The following is a 17,601-nucleotide window of genomic DNA, read 5'->3' as shown; positions in this document are numbered from 1 at the left end:
TTTTCCGCCAAATGTGAATTAGCCCGCCCATATTGAATTCTCATAAAATTCCAACTCACATCGTTAGTTTATCGTTAGTTTACGTTAGTTTTGCTAAAACTATCGTTAGTTTTGCGAAAATAACGATTTTATTCGAGAAATAAATGGGCAGGCCAACTACACGGTTCCCCGCCCACAAACGAATTTCGAAAGTTTTTCATATCACATCGTTAGTTTATCGTTAGTTTACGTTAGTTTTGCTAAAACAATCGTTAGTTTCGCAAAAATAACGATTTTATTCGAGAAATAAAGTTTCCCGCCAAATGTGAATTAGCCCGCCCATATTGAATTCTCATAAAATTCCAACTCACATCGTTAGTTTATCGTTAGTTTACGTTAGTTTTGCTAAAACTATCGTTAGTTTCGCAAAAATAACGATTTTATTCGAGAAATAAAGTTTCCCGCCTACTGTGAATTAGCCCGCCCATATTGAATTCTCATAAAATTCCAACTCCTATCGTTAGTTTATCGTTAGTTTACGTTAGTTTTACTAAAACTATCGTTAGTTTCGCAAAAATAACGATTTTATTCAAGAAATAAAAGTTTCCCGCCAAATGTGAATTAGCCCGCCCATATTGAATTCTCATAAAATTCCAACTCACATCGTTAGTTTATCGTTAGTTTACGTTAGTTTTACTAAAACTATCGTTAGTTTTGCGAAAATAACGATTTTATTCGAAAAATAAATGGGCAGGCCAACTTCAGGGTTCCCGCCCACAAACGAATTTCGAAAGTTTTTCATATCGCATCGTTAGTTTATCGTTAGTTTACGTTAGTTTTGCTAAAACTATCGTTAGTTTCGCAAAAATAACGATTTTATTCGAGAAATAAAGTTTCCCGCCAAATGTGAATTAGCCCGCTCTTATTGAATTCTCATAAAATTCTAACTCATATCGTTAGTTTATCGTTAGTTTACGTTAGTTTTGCTAAAACTATCGTTAGTTTCGAAAAAATAACGATTTTATTCAAGAAATAAAGTTTCCCGCCAACTGTGAATTAGCCCGCCCATATTGAATTCCCATAAAATTCCCATTCAGATTGTTAGTTTATCGTTAGTTTACGTTAGTTTTATTAAAACTATCGTTAGTTTTGCGAAAATAACGATTTTATTCGAGAAATAATTGGACAGGCCAACTTCACGGTTCCCCACCAGCAAATGAATTTCAAAACTTTTTTCTATCATATCTTTAGTTTATCGTTAGTTTACGTTAGTTTTGCTAAAACTATCGTTAGTTTCGCAAAAATAACGATTTTATTCGAGAAATAAAGTTTCCCGCCAACTGTGAATAAGCCCGCCCATGTTGAATTCTTATAAATTTCCAACTCATATCGTTAGTTTATCGTTAGTTCACGTTAGTTTTGCTAAAACTATCGTTAGTTTCGCAAAAATAACGATTTTATTCAAGAAATAAAGTTTCCCGCCAACTATGAATTAGCCCGCCCATACTGAATTCTCATAAACTTCCTACTCACATCGTTAGTTTATCGTTAGTTTACGTTAGTTTTACTAAAACTATCGTTAGTTTTGCAGAAATAACGATTTGATGAGCGATGAATGAAATGGTGGAATGAAGAAAGTGGGAGGAAACGGGAAAACCCCAATGAAACCCACGCACACGGTGTTTGTCCACCACAAAGTTCACTTGGCGTTGGCTGGGAACGAACCCGGGTCCCCAAACACCAGATTTATTCGAAAAATAAAAGAGCTGGCAACCTTCACGGTTTCCCACCCGCAAATGAATTTCCAAACTTTTTTCTATCAAATCGTTAGTTTATCGCTAGTTTACGTTAGTTTTGCTAAAACTATCGTTAGTTTCGCAAAAACAACGGTTTTAATCGAGAAATAAAGTTTCCGCCAACTGTGAATTAGCCCGCCCATATTGAATTCTTATAAAATTTCAACTCATATCGTTAGTTTATCGTTAGTTTACATTAGTTTTCCTAAAACTATCGTTGGTTTCGCAAAAATAACGATTTTATTCAATAAATACAATTTCACGCCAACTGTGAATTAGCCAATCCATGTTGAATTCCCTTAACCTTCCAAATCATGTCGTTAGTTCAACGATAGTTTACGTTAGTTTTGCTAAAATTAACGTTTGTTTTGAAAAAATAACGATTTTATTCGACAAATAAAAGTTCCCGCCAAATATAAACCCTAACAGCACATTTATATAACAAGCCTACGTAAGAAGTATATAAGGCACATACTAGACACATTCTCATGTACCTGAGGGAACATGATAGGCATATGCCTGCTATGTAATTGTGTCTACATTTGGCGGGAACTTTTATTTCTCGAATAAAATCGTTATTTTTGCAAAAGAAACGTTAATTTTAGCAAAACTAACGTAAACTAACGATAAACTAACGATATGAGTTGGAAATTTATGAGAATTTAATATGGGCGGGGTAATTCACAGTTGGCGCGAAACTTTATTTCTTGAATAAAATCGTTATTTTTGCGAAACTAACGTAAGTTAACGATAAACTAACGGTGTGATAGAAAAAAGTTTTGAAATTCATTTGTGGGTGGGGAACCATGTTGGCCTGCACATTTATTTCTCGAATAAAATCGTTATTTTGTCGAAACTAACGATAGTTTTAGTAAAACTAACGTAAACTAACGATAAACTAACGATGTGTTTGGAAGTTTATGAGAATTCAATATGGGCGGGCTAATTCACAGTTGGCGCGAAACTTTATTTCTTGAATAAAATCGTTATTTTGGCGAAACTAACGATAGTTTCAGCAAAACTAACACAAACTAACGATAAGCTAACGATATGAGTTGGAATTTTATGAGAATTCAATATGGGCGGGCTAATCCACAGTTGGCGGGAAACTTTATTTCTTGAATAAAATAGTTATTTTTGCGAAACTAACGATAGTTTTAGCAAAAACTAACGTAAACGAACGATAAACTAACGATAGGAGTTGGAATTTTATGAGAATTCAGTATGGGCGGGCTAATTCACAGTTGGCGGGAAACTTTATTTCTTGAATAAAATAGTTAAAATAGTTATTTTTGCGAAACTAACGATAGTTTTAGTAAAACTAACGTAAACTAACTATATGAGTTGGAATTTTATGAGAATGCAATATGGGCGGGCTAATTCACAGTTGGCGGGAAACTTTATTTCTTGAATAAAATCGTTATTTTTGCGAAACTAACGATAGTTTTAGCAAAACTAACGTAAACTAACGATAAACTAACGATGTGAGTTGGAATTTTATGAGAATTCAATATGGGCGGGGTAATTCACATTTGGCGGGAAACTTTATTACTTGAATAAATTCGTTATATTTGCGAAACTAACGATAGTTTTAGCAAAACTAACGTAAACTAACGATAAACTAACGATGTCATATGAAAAACTTTTGAAATTCGTTTGTGGGCGGGCAACCGTGAAGTTGGCCTGCCCATTTATTTCTCGAATAAAATCGTTATTTTCGCAAAACTAACGATAGTTTTAGCAAAACTAACGTAAACTAACGATAAACTAACGATGTGAGTTGGAATTTTATGAGAATTCAATATGGGCGGGCTAATTCACATTTGGCGGGAAACTTTATTTCTTGAATAAAATCGTTATTTTTGCGAAACTAACGATAGTTTTAGCAAAACTAACGTAAACTAACGATAAACTAACGATATGAGTTGGAATTTTATGAGAATTCAATATGGGCGGGCTAATTCACAGTAGGCGGGAAACTTTATTTCTCGAATAAAATCGTTATTTTGGCGAAACTAACGATAGTTTTAGCAAAACTAACGTGAACTAACGATAAACTAACGATGTCATATGAAAAACTTTTGAAATTCGTTTGTGGGTGGGGAACCGTGAAGTTAGCCTGCCCATTTATTTGTTGAATAAAAATTTTATTTTTTCGAAACTAACGATAATTTTAGCAAAACTAACGTAAACTAACGATAAACTAACGATGTAGATAAGAAAAAGGAAAATTTATTAGGTGGGCGGGAGAACTTCACAGACGTACGGAAAGTCCATACCCGTAGGCCGTACTTACGTCGAACGGAGGCTCCTACTCACATTGAGTCACTGTTGCCACACTTGGTACAATTGTACCAAATTCAGCCCTTTTTCTCATTCATCGGCCCGTTGGTACCACGCTGGCATTTTCAGCCCCTTTTGTGAAAAAGTTGGTACAATTCTGCCCAATTCAGCACTATTTAACAACTATAAATACACATTTTCAAAATGTCAGTAAGACTTTTCCTACACCTTACGTTACTCATACTGTGTGTTGGACTCTTTAAAAAATGACGTTGAACATTTATCCTGTGACGTTGCATCGCATAACGCCGTGAACTTTATGTGGAAAGTTCGTAATTCAAACTATACCGGGAAACAAATGACGCTAGATGGGCGTATCCTGATAATTTATAATTTAATATTTTATTATTACGTACTATTAACACGCGGACTCAGAGATGATTGATTTGTTCCTGGTTTTATGTATTTTTTTTATATATATACATAATACCGTTTAGGTTTATTGGCCACTTTGAAATAGAGACGCGTTTGGTTTCCTATACATACCGAAGATGATAACTGTTTTCCCTTTTAATTTGCGGCCTCTGTTACACTTCCTACGTATGAGAAAAGCTTCATATACTTTCATGGTTCTTCCGAATCCTCCTATTTGGATGTTTTTTTTAAAGTAATTTTTAAAAAGAGCACTTTCTTTATTTAGACTCTTGGAAGAGGGAAGGAATATTCTAGAACTTTACTCTTTTAGAGCCATGTATTACAACTGGTATAAAGTAATGAATTCAGCCCTTTTTGTTTCAATTTGGTACTAATTTTTAGCCCACTCCAGGGCTAGGACTGTGGCAACACTGCATTGAGTTCTTTGATTTCAGAAGGTGTAGTAATGCTTCTTCACACTCTTCCTATTCACTTGTCCACGTTCCACTACTTGACTTTCTCTTGCGCAGTACTACTGAATGCAACGAATCAACAGCACTTCTTGGTCTACACATGCCATCAAGCTGAAATTGCAATCGTTGGTAAGTTATACCCTACCATACAAATGCTGTGACTTTGGACACATTCCTGTTAGTCGCAATTTTCACCAACAGTAGTATATAGAGGAGTAGCACATGAAATTAAAATGTTGTTCACTTAAATATCAAAGATCAGAAATAGAAGTTAAACTAAAGTCCCATGTATGTTTCATATGTTCTATGTATGAGACCTCTTGTAATTACTCTCTGTAGCTACTGTTCAAGATGTCTGATGGGTGTACAAAATCGAGTGTGATGCTCTGTTTCCGAGCAAAGAAACATGCATATAAATAACTCTTAATCAGCTATAACTTGGGGATGGCCCTTTTCTTGCTAGAAAATCTTGAATATTTTTTTTAAAAAATACCTATGTCAGCCTTTTTGAGTGCAGGTGAGTCATTCACGCCATCGCCTGTAACAGCAACAATAGCACCTAGCCTCTGACAACTTTCTACAATAATCAACTTCTGCTGAGGGGTCGTTCGAGCGAAAACAATCTCAGGATGCTTTCTGTAATTTAATTAAAAAAAAAAAAAACAATTATGCACGCATTTAGAACAAAGTGTGAAAGTAGAAATGTTTAGAAAATTGTAAAGTCAATAGATTTAATGCAAATATCATCAAAATATTTCACTTCTGGGCACTAATATGCCATTTTGCACTGTGAATATGTATACCTATATATGAATGAATATAAAATCACCAGGGAACATTTATCAGAGGTCACTAACCCCTATGGTGATGTCATCAAAATGACCGCCGTGTAAAGAGGTGTAGGTTTGCTTAAATGATCATATCTTCATTACCAATTATATAATATTGTGATATTTATATTTCAATCTATCATTTGAAAAATCTCGAATTAAGATACAAAAACGGTTCAGTAACTTTTTTTAAATAAAACGAATGGTTAAAAAGTTATAGCGGCAAAACTTTGGAAGTGAATAATACTCGTATACTGGTGAACATAAAAAAAAAAAAAAAAAAAAAAAAACTAAAGGGTCAATCCATGCAAAGTGATCGAGAAAAAAGCAAAAATGCCGCCCGACCTTTTCAAAAAATCTAATTTTTTCATGAATGTTTGACCTATATCAGGGTACTTCAAAACCACAATCAATTATTTTTTTTTTTACCATACCATGGTGACACTGCGGCTGCCGCCATTTTGCGTTTTTGCGATTTTAGATGTTTACGTTGTTTTGAATATCTCAGCATGTATTTGTCCTACCAAATTGAAAATTGCCGGACATCTCCAACTCGTGCAGAGCTAAAACTTTGATCTCTTAACATTTTTGCCTAAAACCACTTGAAGGGGGTGAAATCAGGGTCTACAGTAGAAAAATGTTTGGACATTGAAGACATGTTTGGGAAGAGGAAACAACTGACGTAGAGGTCTGAATTTATGTGTGTATGTAGTCCGGGGTATAAGTTAATACACAAAAATTTACAGACCTGTAGCTGCTCTCAAAGGCCTGAAGAAATCGTAAAGTTGTGGAATTATGAAAATGTAGATGTTTCACTGTCCAATATCTCCAGTGGGTCTGGATGAAAAAAAAAATGAAATTTTGGGAATAGTTAGTTCTTTAGTATAGCATAACACACAACAAAGCGCGTTTTATGTTTTTGAGCAAAAGGGGATCAAAGTATTAAGGAATGATGTCATACTCTAGGAGGTGTTTTGTTCATAAATTCAACTGGAAATTTGTTGTTGTGAAGTAAAATAAAGTAGGATGAATGGTTAATCCAGTCAAGGCTCTCAAGCTCGTTTCTTTCCTCTAGTTGTAACACTGTCTTATCACACCCACATCAGCACTGGTGAAGAATGCCTCTACCAGCAGAAGGCGAGGAAAGTCAAAATGCACACATGACAAAAAGTGCGTAAGTACTCATTGTTCTTGCTGTTTGCTATATTAATGACATTCAATCCTATTTATTCTTGTTCCAAATGTCAATCCTCCCTCACCCGGATCCAGAAGCTGATTTTGTTTTGGAGACAATTTGACCACAAAGAGCACTGAAGCAGAGCTCTCTTCAGATAGTGCAACAGAACATTACAAGTTGGTGGAATATTTTCGACTGGCCTCTTCTGCTCGTAATGACAACCCATCTGACCTTATGCACGGTTTGTACTGAATTTGAGAAACGGTACATTGGAACATCGAAGCGCTGAATAAGATCCATATTTATTTTTGGTACTAATAACTTCTTAACCGTTCGTGTTACCAAATAATAATAATAATAATAATAATAATAATAATAATAATAATAATAATAATAATAATAATAATAATAATAATCTAATGCAAGAACTTTCAAATGGAGTATTGAAATATCATAATATTATGATCGGCAATGTGGACTTGATCATTTGCACGTGCCTATCTCTCTCTACACGACAGCCATTTTGATGATGTCACCACAGAGTTTCATGACCTCTGATCAACTATCGCTTGCAGTTTATTTGTTGATACGTATAAGCACTGTGCAAAGTATCGTACTGGTGTCCGGAAGTGAAATATTTTTACACTAACTTCTCGGATTATTAAAATTATGAGTTACAACTTACATAAACGTTAAGTTAATAGGTTCTTAAAATTAATCATATACAGGGTGTTTCAAAACAACACCGACAACGTTTGGGAGGTGATTCCTGAAACAAGATAACACAAAAAGTATAGACCAACCTGGGTGCACAAATGCTTCCTTTCGGAGTCGTAGGCTGCCGAAAGCATGAAAAAAATGAACTTTAAAGATCCATAGCTCAACTATGGGGCCTACAGTAGTCGGTTCAAGACTTCACTTAGGAACTTGTATATGCCCTATCCAAATTGCCATGTTTCAGATCCTGCTGTATTTCCGCAACAATTTTTATAGAGGTAGTTGGTGAGCACTTCATATTAAGTTTATATGCCCGTAGCCGGACTCTCTCTACAAAAATTGTTGTGTAAATGTCTTAGGATTCTGAAAGATGCATTTTTGGATAGGACACATACTAGGTCCTAAGTGGTCTTGAACTGACTACAGTAGGTCCCATAATTTTGGAGCTATGGATCTTTAAAATTCATTTTTTTTTTCAAGTTTTCGGCAGCCTATAACTCCGAAAGGAAGCATTTGTGCACCCAGGTTGGTCTATACCAGGCCTGTCCATGAATTGGCTCCCGGAGCCAAAGCGTGAGCGGGCACGAGCGAAGATAAGAACAGGTGAGCACAGGTGCTGCTAGCTTCGCTTCTTCCACTGCATCCGATAAGTGTTGCCAACCACACATGATGGCAAAAAACCTATGGCCAAGCCTGGCCAGAAATTCGCACGATGATATGCATTGAGCAGACGCAAGCGTGAAATGTGCAGGTGTGCTCTCCCCCTCCCCATTTCGAAAGCAGTGACGCGAAAACACTGCAGGAAATAAAATTGGTACGTTTTTTGGTTGAGGAAGACGCATGATAGAGGTTACAGTTAGCGTTGAAGTAACTAACAAATGAACAAGAAAGAAAGAAAGAAAGAAACTAATATTAAACATGTCATCTTACAGACGTAAAAACGACTGCAAAAATCGGAAACGAATTGTTTCAGACCTTTTTAGCTTGCTTACACAATTCGTGACGTTGTATTACATTAGCACTCGGTCTGTAATTTGTCATTCGCTTCACGTTTGCTAAGTTGTAAACGCCTTTCGTTGCTAGATTGATAGGAGAACGACGGGAGGTTGAAAATAATAATAATAATAATAATAATAATAATAATAATAATAATAATAATAATAATAATAATAATAATAATAATAATAATAATAATAATAATAATAATAATAATACGCATTATTATTATTATTATTATTATTATTATTATTATTATTATTATTATTATTATTATTATTATTATTATTATTATTATTATTATTATTCGGACCAAAGAGGGATGAAAATGGGGATTGGAGGAAATTCATAACTAGGAATTGCATAGTTTATACCGCTCACCTAACATTATTAGGGTTATGAAGTGTAGAAGGCTCAGGTGGGCAGGCCATGTAGCCAGAATGGAAGAAATTAGAAACGCTTTCATAATTTTAACTGAAAACCCAATTGGAAGAAGACCACTAGGAAGACCTAGGCGTAGATGGGAAGACAATATTAAGATGGATCTTGCAGAAATAAGAGTACAGAGTAGAAACTGGATCCAGTTGGCTAAGGACATAAGTTAGTGGAAATATTTTGTAAACGCGGCATTGAACCTTCGGGTTCCATAGACCATAGAGTTAGTTAGTTATTATTATCTAAAAGAAATGTTCAAATGTTGTTAAGAGACAATTACACAGAAGAACCGAGTTTCGACCAAACACTAATTTGCCGGAAGGAAATTCCAGTGCAGTCCAGCCTACTTTAAGCGTTATCCGTGCAACCCACGTTTCATGTTCAAGACATTGGGAATAATTGTTCGTATCATTCAGTTGGAACGTTTCCTTTCGAATTTACGCTATTACAGTAGACCTACGCTATTACAGTAGGCCTACGCTATTACAGTAGGCCTACAACATTGTGACTTTCAAAATCAGTCAGTAACTATCGAAGAAAGACAAGCGTGTAGTTTCAGTCTTTGAAATGATTTAACATTCTTTTTCACTTTTAACAAGCCACCGGCAAGCAACCAGCCAGGGACAATACATTTTTCCTTATTAAAAAGACACTCCTTGTTAAAAAAAAAAAAAAAAAAAAAAAACTAATTGCAGTCACTAACGGTCACACTTAAAAATGGAAAATCTCTTTGGCTCTCTTAATATTTTGTTTGATTCTTTGTGATCAAAGTAACTTTAAAAGTGGAGTAAGAAATACTATTCTTCCTATTGATAGTGTAATAGTGGCTTCTAATCTCCACAACCAACCCCTTGCTAAGCCTATTCGTACACACATACATGCATAAGCTAATTTTCTGGAGATATACTTAGATAATTACAAACAAGTGCTACAGTTTTTTCTTATCAACAGATTATCTCTTTTCCTAAAAAGCGAAACAACATAATATAACAAACCCACACTCGGATATAACAAACCCACATCCCTCTTTAACAAAAGGAAAGAAAAAAGAAGAAAAGGAACGTACATAGTTTATCATTTGATTGCTGTTACAAGTTTGTATTGTCTATAGTTAACGGTTACCACATTGTAAAAAACACTTTACACTAAATGGCAATCAGTTACCATACATACTTTTTTTTTTTGGTAAGCTAGTGATTACCGCCAAGGTTGACAACACTTCCGCTCCTCTAAGGACAAAACCCGAAGATCCACGAAGCACGAACAATGGTATTTGCTCGTAGAATGCTCGTGAGCGTTCACGAGGAGAGTTTCCACTATCTGCTCGCCGTGGGCAGGGCTGGTCTATACTTTATGTCTTATTTTGGTGTCAGGAATCGCCTCCCAAACGTTGTCGGTGTTGTTTTAAAACACCCTGTATATTTAACGGGAACTTCGTAACATTTATTGAATTACTTTCGCGGTACGATCCTAAGTTACATTGAAACAGATTCTGGAAAGTCAATCCAATGTAACATTTTTTTTGCCTATTTTTATTGTAAAATTATGTTGCTTATAGTTTGAGTAAATTTAGTTATTTTAAACTATATTTTGTACGTCTTTTTAGCTACTCCAACATTTGTCTTCGATTATTCACTAGACGAAACACTGATTAGTGGAAAGTAGAACTCTACTAATTTTATTAATGTGTTTTTACACTATCACTAAGGATGTTGTGTAGCTGCGTCATCTTTGCGTTTTAGCCCATTGATTTACAAAAGGAAATAGGCCTATTATTGTCCTTCTTTTCTAAAATGAACAATAAATATCATGTTTACATGTTAAAATGAAAATAATCTCTTACCTTTGTAACCAATGAGGTGTAATACCATATAGGGGTGGTGGTGAAAAGTCAGGGGCCATAGGACAACTCCATTATGAATAAGGATAGGAGAAATGGAAATAGAGGAAAGTTCTTGTAAATAGTTGGTTTTTAATGTAAAATAGTATTTTTTTTTCCTAATCGTACCAGCTTTTTTGGTTCGACACTGGTAAGACCCCTATATTATCTTAAAAAGCAAAGTTGGCAGTTCAGCAGGTTGTTCCCTTGGGCCCTCACTAAACCAACAATACAGCATCGTTGGGAAACATATTCGAGGTGTTCTAGGTTACCCACTGACGTAACTGGGGGAGGCCAACAGAACTTGTGATCCGGGCGCCGGATTGGGAGGGTGCAAAATGGACGTAAAATTGGACAAATATTTGGGGTAGCGTTTTGGTTTGGTTGGCCAGGGAAGGTCACTAAGGCAAGTTCTTGCCCCGGGCAACTAGCGTATTTACGTCACTGAAGTTACCTCACACAACAATACTTATGTGCCCCATGTGATTTTTGCCACCTTTTGCGTTCTGTTCGAACAGCTTGTTGAACTCGAAACGTTACGTTACTTTTTCACTTAACATACGGTGTCTTCCCAGTATAGAGCTTAAACTGCTGCTACGGTGGAAAAAATAACCATTTTAGATTGAAAACCATCTATTTCCAACAACTTCCCTCTCTTTGCATTTTTTTGGTATCTTTACTCATAACCGAGTTGGCCTATGACCCAAGACTTTTGATACACCCGGTATGTATTTCAACACACGTTGGAGTCTTTCTTAATATCCATACTTCGTTACATACTAGAGTCTTGCAATAATTCTCTATTCCCTGAAGAAGTTAAAGAGAAATAATCACCGAGAAAGCCCACGAGGAATACAGTAAAATTTTCATCTTCTAGTTAAGTGATACAATTTGCTATTTTTTAGTAAGTGAAAAAAATCAGAGTTTTTCTGTATTGTTTGTGTATGAGTTTCTCTCATAATTTACTCTCGTTAATGTCTTCAAGGCATAGAAAATTATTGCTAGTATAGTATGTAAGGAGGTATATATATTGAGAGACACCTCTTTATGCAAAATTAATCTCTGTGATGCATATTTCAATATTATAACTCAAATTCTATCTAGTTAGAAACACGTCAGATATCTGGATTGGTAATGGTCGGGTGGCGACTGCAGCTCCGAGAAGTTGGTGGTGGGTGATGTGTTAAGGCAAGCTTCGTACTGCGTGAGGAACAGTAGAACGTCAGTGTTGCAGTTAAATGAGAAGACGGTGAAGTGGGCGACCTCAAGTAAATAATGCAAATTGATTTTGGAGAACGCTTAACTAGGCTTGAAGAAAGAATCAATAAAATGAAACCATTAAAATTCTAGTTTATTTCCAAGAAAAAATCATACTTGTCCATGTAGACAATGAACACGCTTAATAAAGAAATTGAATTGCAACGTGTTGTCGAAGCGTCCAACTATGAAATCAGTTTCATATTTTGAAAAAAGTTCAAAAAAAAAACCAGTAGGGAATTTAATGTAACTTACATTTAAGAACAATGACACAAACTCTACTAATAGTCGCAAATTACTAACCTCAATACATCGGCTAGAACATCGGTGTCCATTTCCCTCAACTCTTGTCCATGAATTACTGCGGCCCTGGCCTCATGAGCACCAACTTCAGTCAGTGGTATACCTTTGCGTTTTGCTACCTCTTCCGCAGTTTCACTATCTTAATGAAATTTTAAAATTCACAAGTTTAAGAAGTACATTATACAATTTTGAAAGCACATACAGTATTTAACTATCATTATGTACATTGTTGCAGAATATACATTAAGACAGTGTATGATTTAAAACCGGACTCGAGCAGAAATGCTTGCATTATCTGCCAAGAAAGTAAATGCGAGAAGGATAGGACAGTGGGAGGACTGGGACACTAAAAACCTCCCTTGTATTATTCATTTTGTGTCATTGTCTTTGTAAACGAAAGTTAGGTTTCGGAATAGAAGGTAGTATTATAATAGTATATTTGTAGTACATCACTGTCTTGCAAGTTGCAATATGTTTATCGTTATAGCTTCTGTAATGCAAAATGGCCATGTCGAAAGAACTGAGAAGTTATAGAGTAAAGAGGAATGGGACACTCTCTCAGTTTTCCCAACTCACAGTTGTAGAAACATTTTTAATATTGCTGCTTCGTTTATTTCATGTTTATAAAGTTTTTATTTTCTATGTTCCAGAAAAATACCAGGCAAATGGAAGAAATAATCCCAGAACAGGCCACCAGCAAACAGATTTATTGTTGAGGTGTTAAAGATCGGATTAGAGGATAAGAAAAGGTTATGAGATGTAGTAAGAACCAATGAAGTTATCTAAGCTCTTGCTAGGCACGTCAAGAAGTATTATGAAATACGAAATAACGATTTTATAGTATTCCAAGGAATGCTCTCATGTGGGAAGATTTTTATAAAGGAAGAAAAATTATGTTACAGAACTACTTGAATACTGCAACTAAGATGCACTATGGCCTCTCAACGATGCAGGTATGCAGGTTCGGACTTTGGCACGAGAATATGCTGTTGCTTTAAAAAATGTACCAAATTCATGGAATATCAACAAAGATGCTGGATATACTTACTGGCTTAAGGGTTTCATAGAGTGTCACCCTTAGTTGTCAATAAGTTCGTCTGAATTAGCTAGCCTAGGAAGATTTACCAGTATCAATAAACAGAATGTAGATGATATCTTGAACAACTTGAAGTTGGTTTATGTAAACTATAATCTGACACCATGCTATAAATACGGTACCGTAAGACGGGGTTACTTTGCACAAGATTTAAGCAACTTTAAAGAATATCGCATGTAACTTACAAACATAATTTAGAACACTGTATTTTAAACATATAATAGTTAAGTATATAAGGAAAATATTAGTGCAAGTTCATTATTAAACGTTCGGTAAGAACATACTTATTGAAATATAAACTTTGGTGAAAAGTAATCCTATATGTGGGGTTACTTTGCAAAATATGCAAAAAAAAGTTGATCAACGTACGAACATAACGTTCCTGTGCAATGTTTTCCCTTCCGTATTTATACATTTTACTTTCTACACAAAATTGCATGCAGTCTACAAATATTGATATTAGAATGATGGTACCGGTATCAGTACTCAGTTTGAATTATCGATATTTCTAAAGAAAATTATGTATTTTCTGGTACCAGCACATGAACCATATTCTAACAATTAGGATATGTCACACAAAAATGCCAACTCAGGAACAGTAATATAAAATAAAAAGTGAACTGATTTGTCTTGGCTATTCCGTATGTCTAAGAATATCATCCCAACCGTAATCAGTGGAAGATTTACGGGGTTTGCGACTTTCAGGACCAAGGTCCACCCAAATTGCATGATTTCTTTTTTAAAAATCTAATGTTAGTCATTCCTATGAGTATAAGCTGCAAGCCCCCCTTAAAAAATCTAATGATTTCTTTTAAAAAAAGTCTTTTTGAGTGAAGCCTCTCTCAAACTACTTTTCTGGATCCGCCACTGTTCATATTTTATTTTCCAACTAGAAATTCAACCGGCATCCGAAATAATTTCATTCCGAAATAATTTCCTATCTAAGCAATATTTGGAAAGGTGCAAAGTAACCCCGAGTAGAGGCTAAAACCGCCTTCTCCCAGTTTTACGTTTTTTATGACTTTAAAAAGGTTTCACATTACAATTTCACCTATTGCATCAAAGTCCCATTATACATAGTAGTATTCTACGAAACTGACTTAACTTTGACGGAAATTCTTGTACGTGATATTTTTCAAATTTCGGCGGCCTTTACAGTGACTGCTTTCCATACCTCTACAACAATGAACCCTCTCGGTAATTAAAACTGATATTAACTGCTAACATTATAGCCAAAATACAGTTAGATGTTCTATCTTTGGTGGCAGTTGAAACTTCCTCTTTACTGTTTATGGTTTTGCCGACAGAGGACTTTGAAACTCTTTTTATATTTTATACAAAGTAACCTCTGATGTGCAAAGTAACACCGTCTTACGGTATATGCAACTGTAGCGAAATACGATTTTGCATTGTGCTCCTCCATGCAAGCACGTAGCCATTATTTCGTGAAGGGGGTGGGGGTCCGTGACATGAAATACTGTGGTCATCATACCAGGGGCTCGATCATTCTAAACTATTTTACTTGAACATATATTGGTTCGTTTAGCTAGGATTTCGTAAGGGGGGGGCGTGACATGAAATTCTGAAGGCCCAGGAGCTCGCTTAATCTAAACTACTTTACTATCAACATATATTGGTTTGTTAGGACAATAAAATGAGGATATGTAGGTAAGTATTTTAATAACATACTATGAAGAAATCTCGAGTAAAATAATAAAAAAAAATATTGAAAAAAATTATACAATATTTACGTCCTTCCTCTGTTTATTCAAATATAACAATTTTCCTTTCATTATGACCTCAACTATTATAAAAATTACATATTCACTATTATAAAAAGTACCAAATTTCACAATATTAAATCCCCACGTTAAGCGGGTTTGCATATCCAGGCTCCTAACTATGAAAACATTTACGCTCAGTCCAACCTCAATCATTTCACGAATTCAACCTGTTTTACGTATGTTATTAGGACATAATATCGATTGTGATTTATTCTAAAAACACTTTTATACATTGCAAGAGCTGTAACGTCCAAATAATAACGGAGAACTCATAGTCGTATCGGAATAAACAAAAGCGAGTATGGAACAGTAAACTACTTTTACAAAAGGCAAAAGAAGATGTGCAAAGGCATACAAAATGGTCGAGTGGTTTGGGTCGATACACTATCAATCACATGTTTGTGTGTTCAAAACCGGTAGCAAGTTGTTTCTATTTAAGTGTCTTCCTATTTTCATCCGGAAGGTGAAAATATTTCTTTGAGTAACTCATTGAAAACTTCTTTTGTTTCAAATTCGATTAGAACAGAACATTATATGAATTGCGAATCTTAAATCCATAGCTTAAAAAATGAAGTATACTCATTACTCTATTATCCTCTGATTTGTAACGAAAAACTATTTATAAACAGTGGTGACTTCAGAAAATTATCCTCGGGGAGAATTTCAATATGCGGGAGGAGGGCAAACATTGGTAGTCCACATTGAGCACGATCGAATATATGGTCCTGAAGGCGGAAATTTCTTAGCTCGAGAGGGGTCTCAAATTCTCCCTCAGATCACGTCCTGAAAGCATCATTGCTTAAAAGCTTTTCGTAACAAATATAATATTACACTTGTTTCTCGTTCTACATTTAGAATTGGTAAAATCATAACTTATAGAGGATTATAATAAAAGTATAAAAATTACAATACCAATCATGTATAAATTATCCTGTAAGTTACCAACTTTGGATCAGATTAAAACTCAAATATTTGTTTTCGGATTGCACTTAGAAGTAATTCCTCTCTATATAATCCTGATTGGAAAGCCATGTTTAACACTAATTAATTAATCAATATTTATACGAATATTTTTTATTTTACTATTTTTACTATTCAATAGTATATACACTTCATTTCCAAAATTAAAATCTCGAAAATGTATATTGTACGAGTGCAGACTCGCAAATAAATGATTATTTCTCATATATATATTTGTCTCTATTCGAAATTTTATTTAATCGAATCCGACAGGAACACAGACAGAAATATCGAGAACAGGTGAAAAAAAGAGAGAAAAGCGTTATACCCGGCGGGGAATCGAAGCAAGTTCGAATGGTGCTTTACAAGCCGAACGCCTTAGACCACTCGGCTATGGTAACAACTAGTGATTGTAGCAAAGGCTTCGAGTAGTAGTTCTTATTACAGAATAACATTTTCTATTGCCTAAAATTTAAACCTAATTTACTTTGATATAATATATCTATTAATTTGTTTCATGAATGTTTTCGTTACTTTGATGAATGATGTATGTTGTTGATATAGATTCTATTACACGTTCTTTCGTAAATATTATAGAAAGTATCAGGGTTATTTATGATCTTTTATGGAAATTGACTGGCGCATGCGCAGTACACAGACTGTTCAATTGGAAGGCGATAAAGGAAATGCTAACACACTGTTAGAATGTTTCCCTCGCAAGCAGTAGTTCCCAACCGAGGGACGGCGGGACGCACTTCGTCCTCCTGGGGTGGCGTGAAGGGTTTACGAAGTCCCTTCGTTGTCTTATAGTTTTTGAATGATTATACACAATAACCAGTCACATCTTCTAAACATTTGGAAGTGATAAGTCGTAGTATAAATAAACGGTCCTCCACACACAGTGATTGTTGCTTTTCCAAGATTATAAACTGAAACACTTTTTATTTCAATAGAATATAAAAGTTTCAATGGGAGGGGTTACAACCCCTTCAACCCCCTGGGTCTTCGATATGTCACCGCCTAAACTGTAACTTTCAAGTTAGAATTGAAAAATGGAGACATGTGACCTACTAAATGTATTTTTAGTTCATTATACATTTTCATAAATAAAATATCCACAATTACAATGACAGTAAATGCTAAGTAATTATTGTAAATCTTTGTACTTTCATTTTCCCTCTTTCTTCTCAATTGAGCTTGAAAAATGTAAAAATGGGAGGTT

At 35.0% G+C, this 17,601-nt stretch overlaps 1 protein-coding gene across 1 annotated transcript in view; it reads right to left on the bottom strand.

Moving 5' to 3' along the window:
- Positions 1–17,601, bottom strand: part of LOC145664181 (sodium/potassium-transporting ATPase subunit alpha-B-like) — a 465,697-nt gene that overhangs the window by 78,355 nt on the left and 369,741 nt on the right. Inside the window, exons 12-13 of the mRNA XM_081730619.1 lie at positions 12,540–12,678; positions 5,439–5,581 (exon numbers count right to left, since the gene is read on the bottom strand). Of these exons, the coding sequence (XP_081586745.1) occupies positions 5,439–5,581; positions 12,540–12,678 (282 nt within the window). The remainder of the gene's footprint in view (positions 1–5,438; positions 5,582–12,539; positions 12,679–17,601) is intronic.

Source organism: Thermobia domestica, chromosome 11 (assembly GCF_964235325.1).
Source record: "Thermobia domestica chromosome 11, izTheDome1.hap1.1, whole genome shotgun sequence".
Classification (NCBI taxonomy): domain Eukaryota; kingdom Metazoa; phylum Arthropoda; class Insecta; order Zygentoma; family Lepismatidae; genus Thermobia; species Thermobia domestica.
The sequence above is the reverse complement of the archived record's forward strand: the minus strand, read 5'-3'. Positions and strand labels throughout refer to the sequence as shown.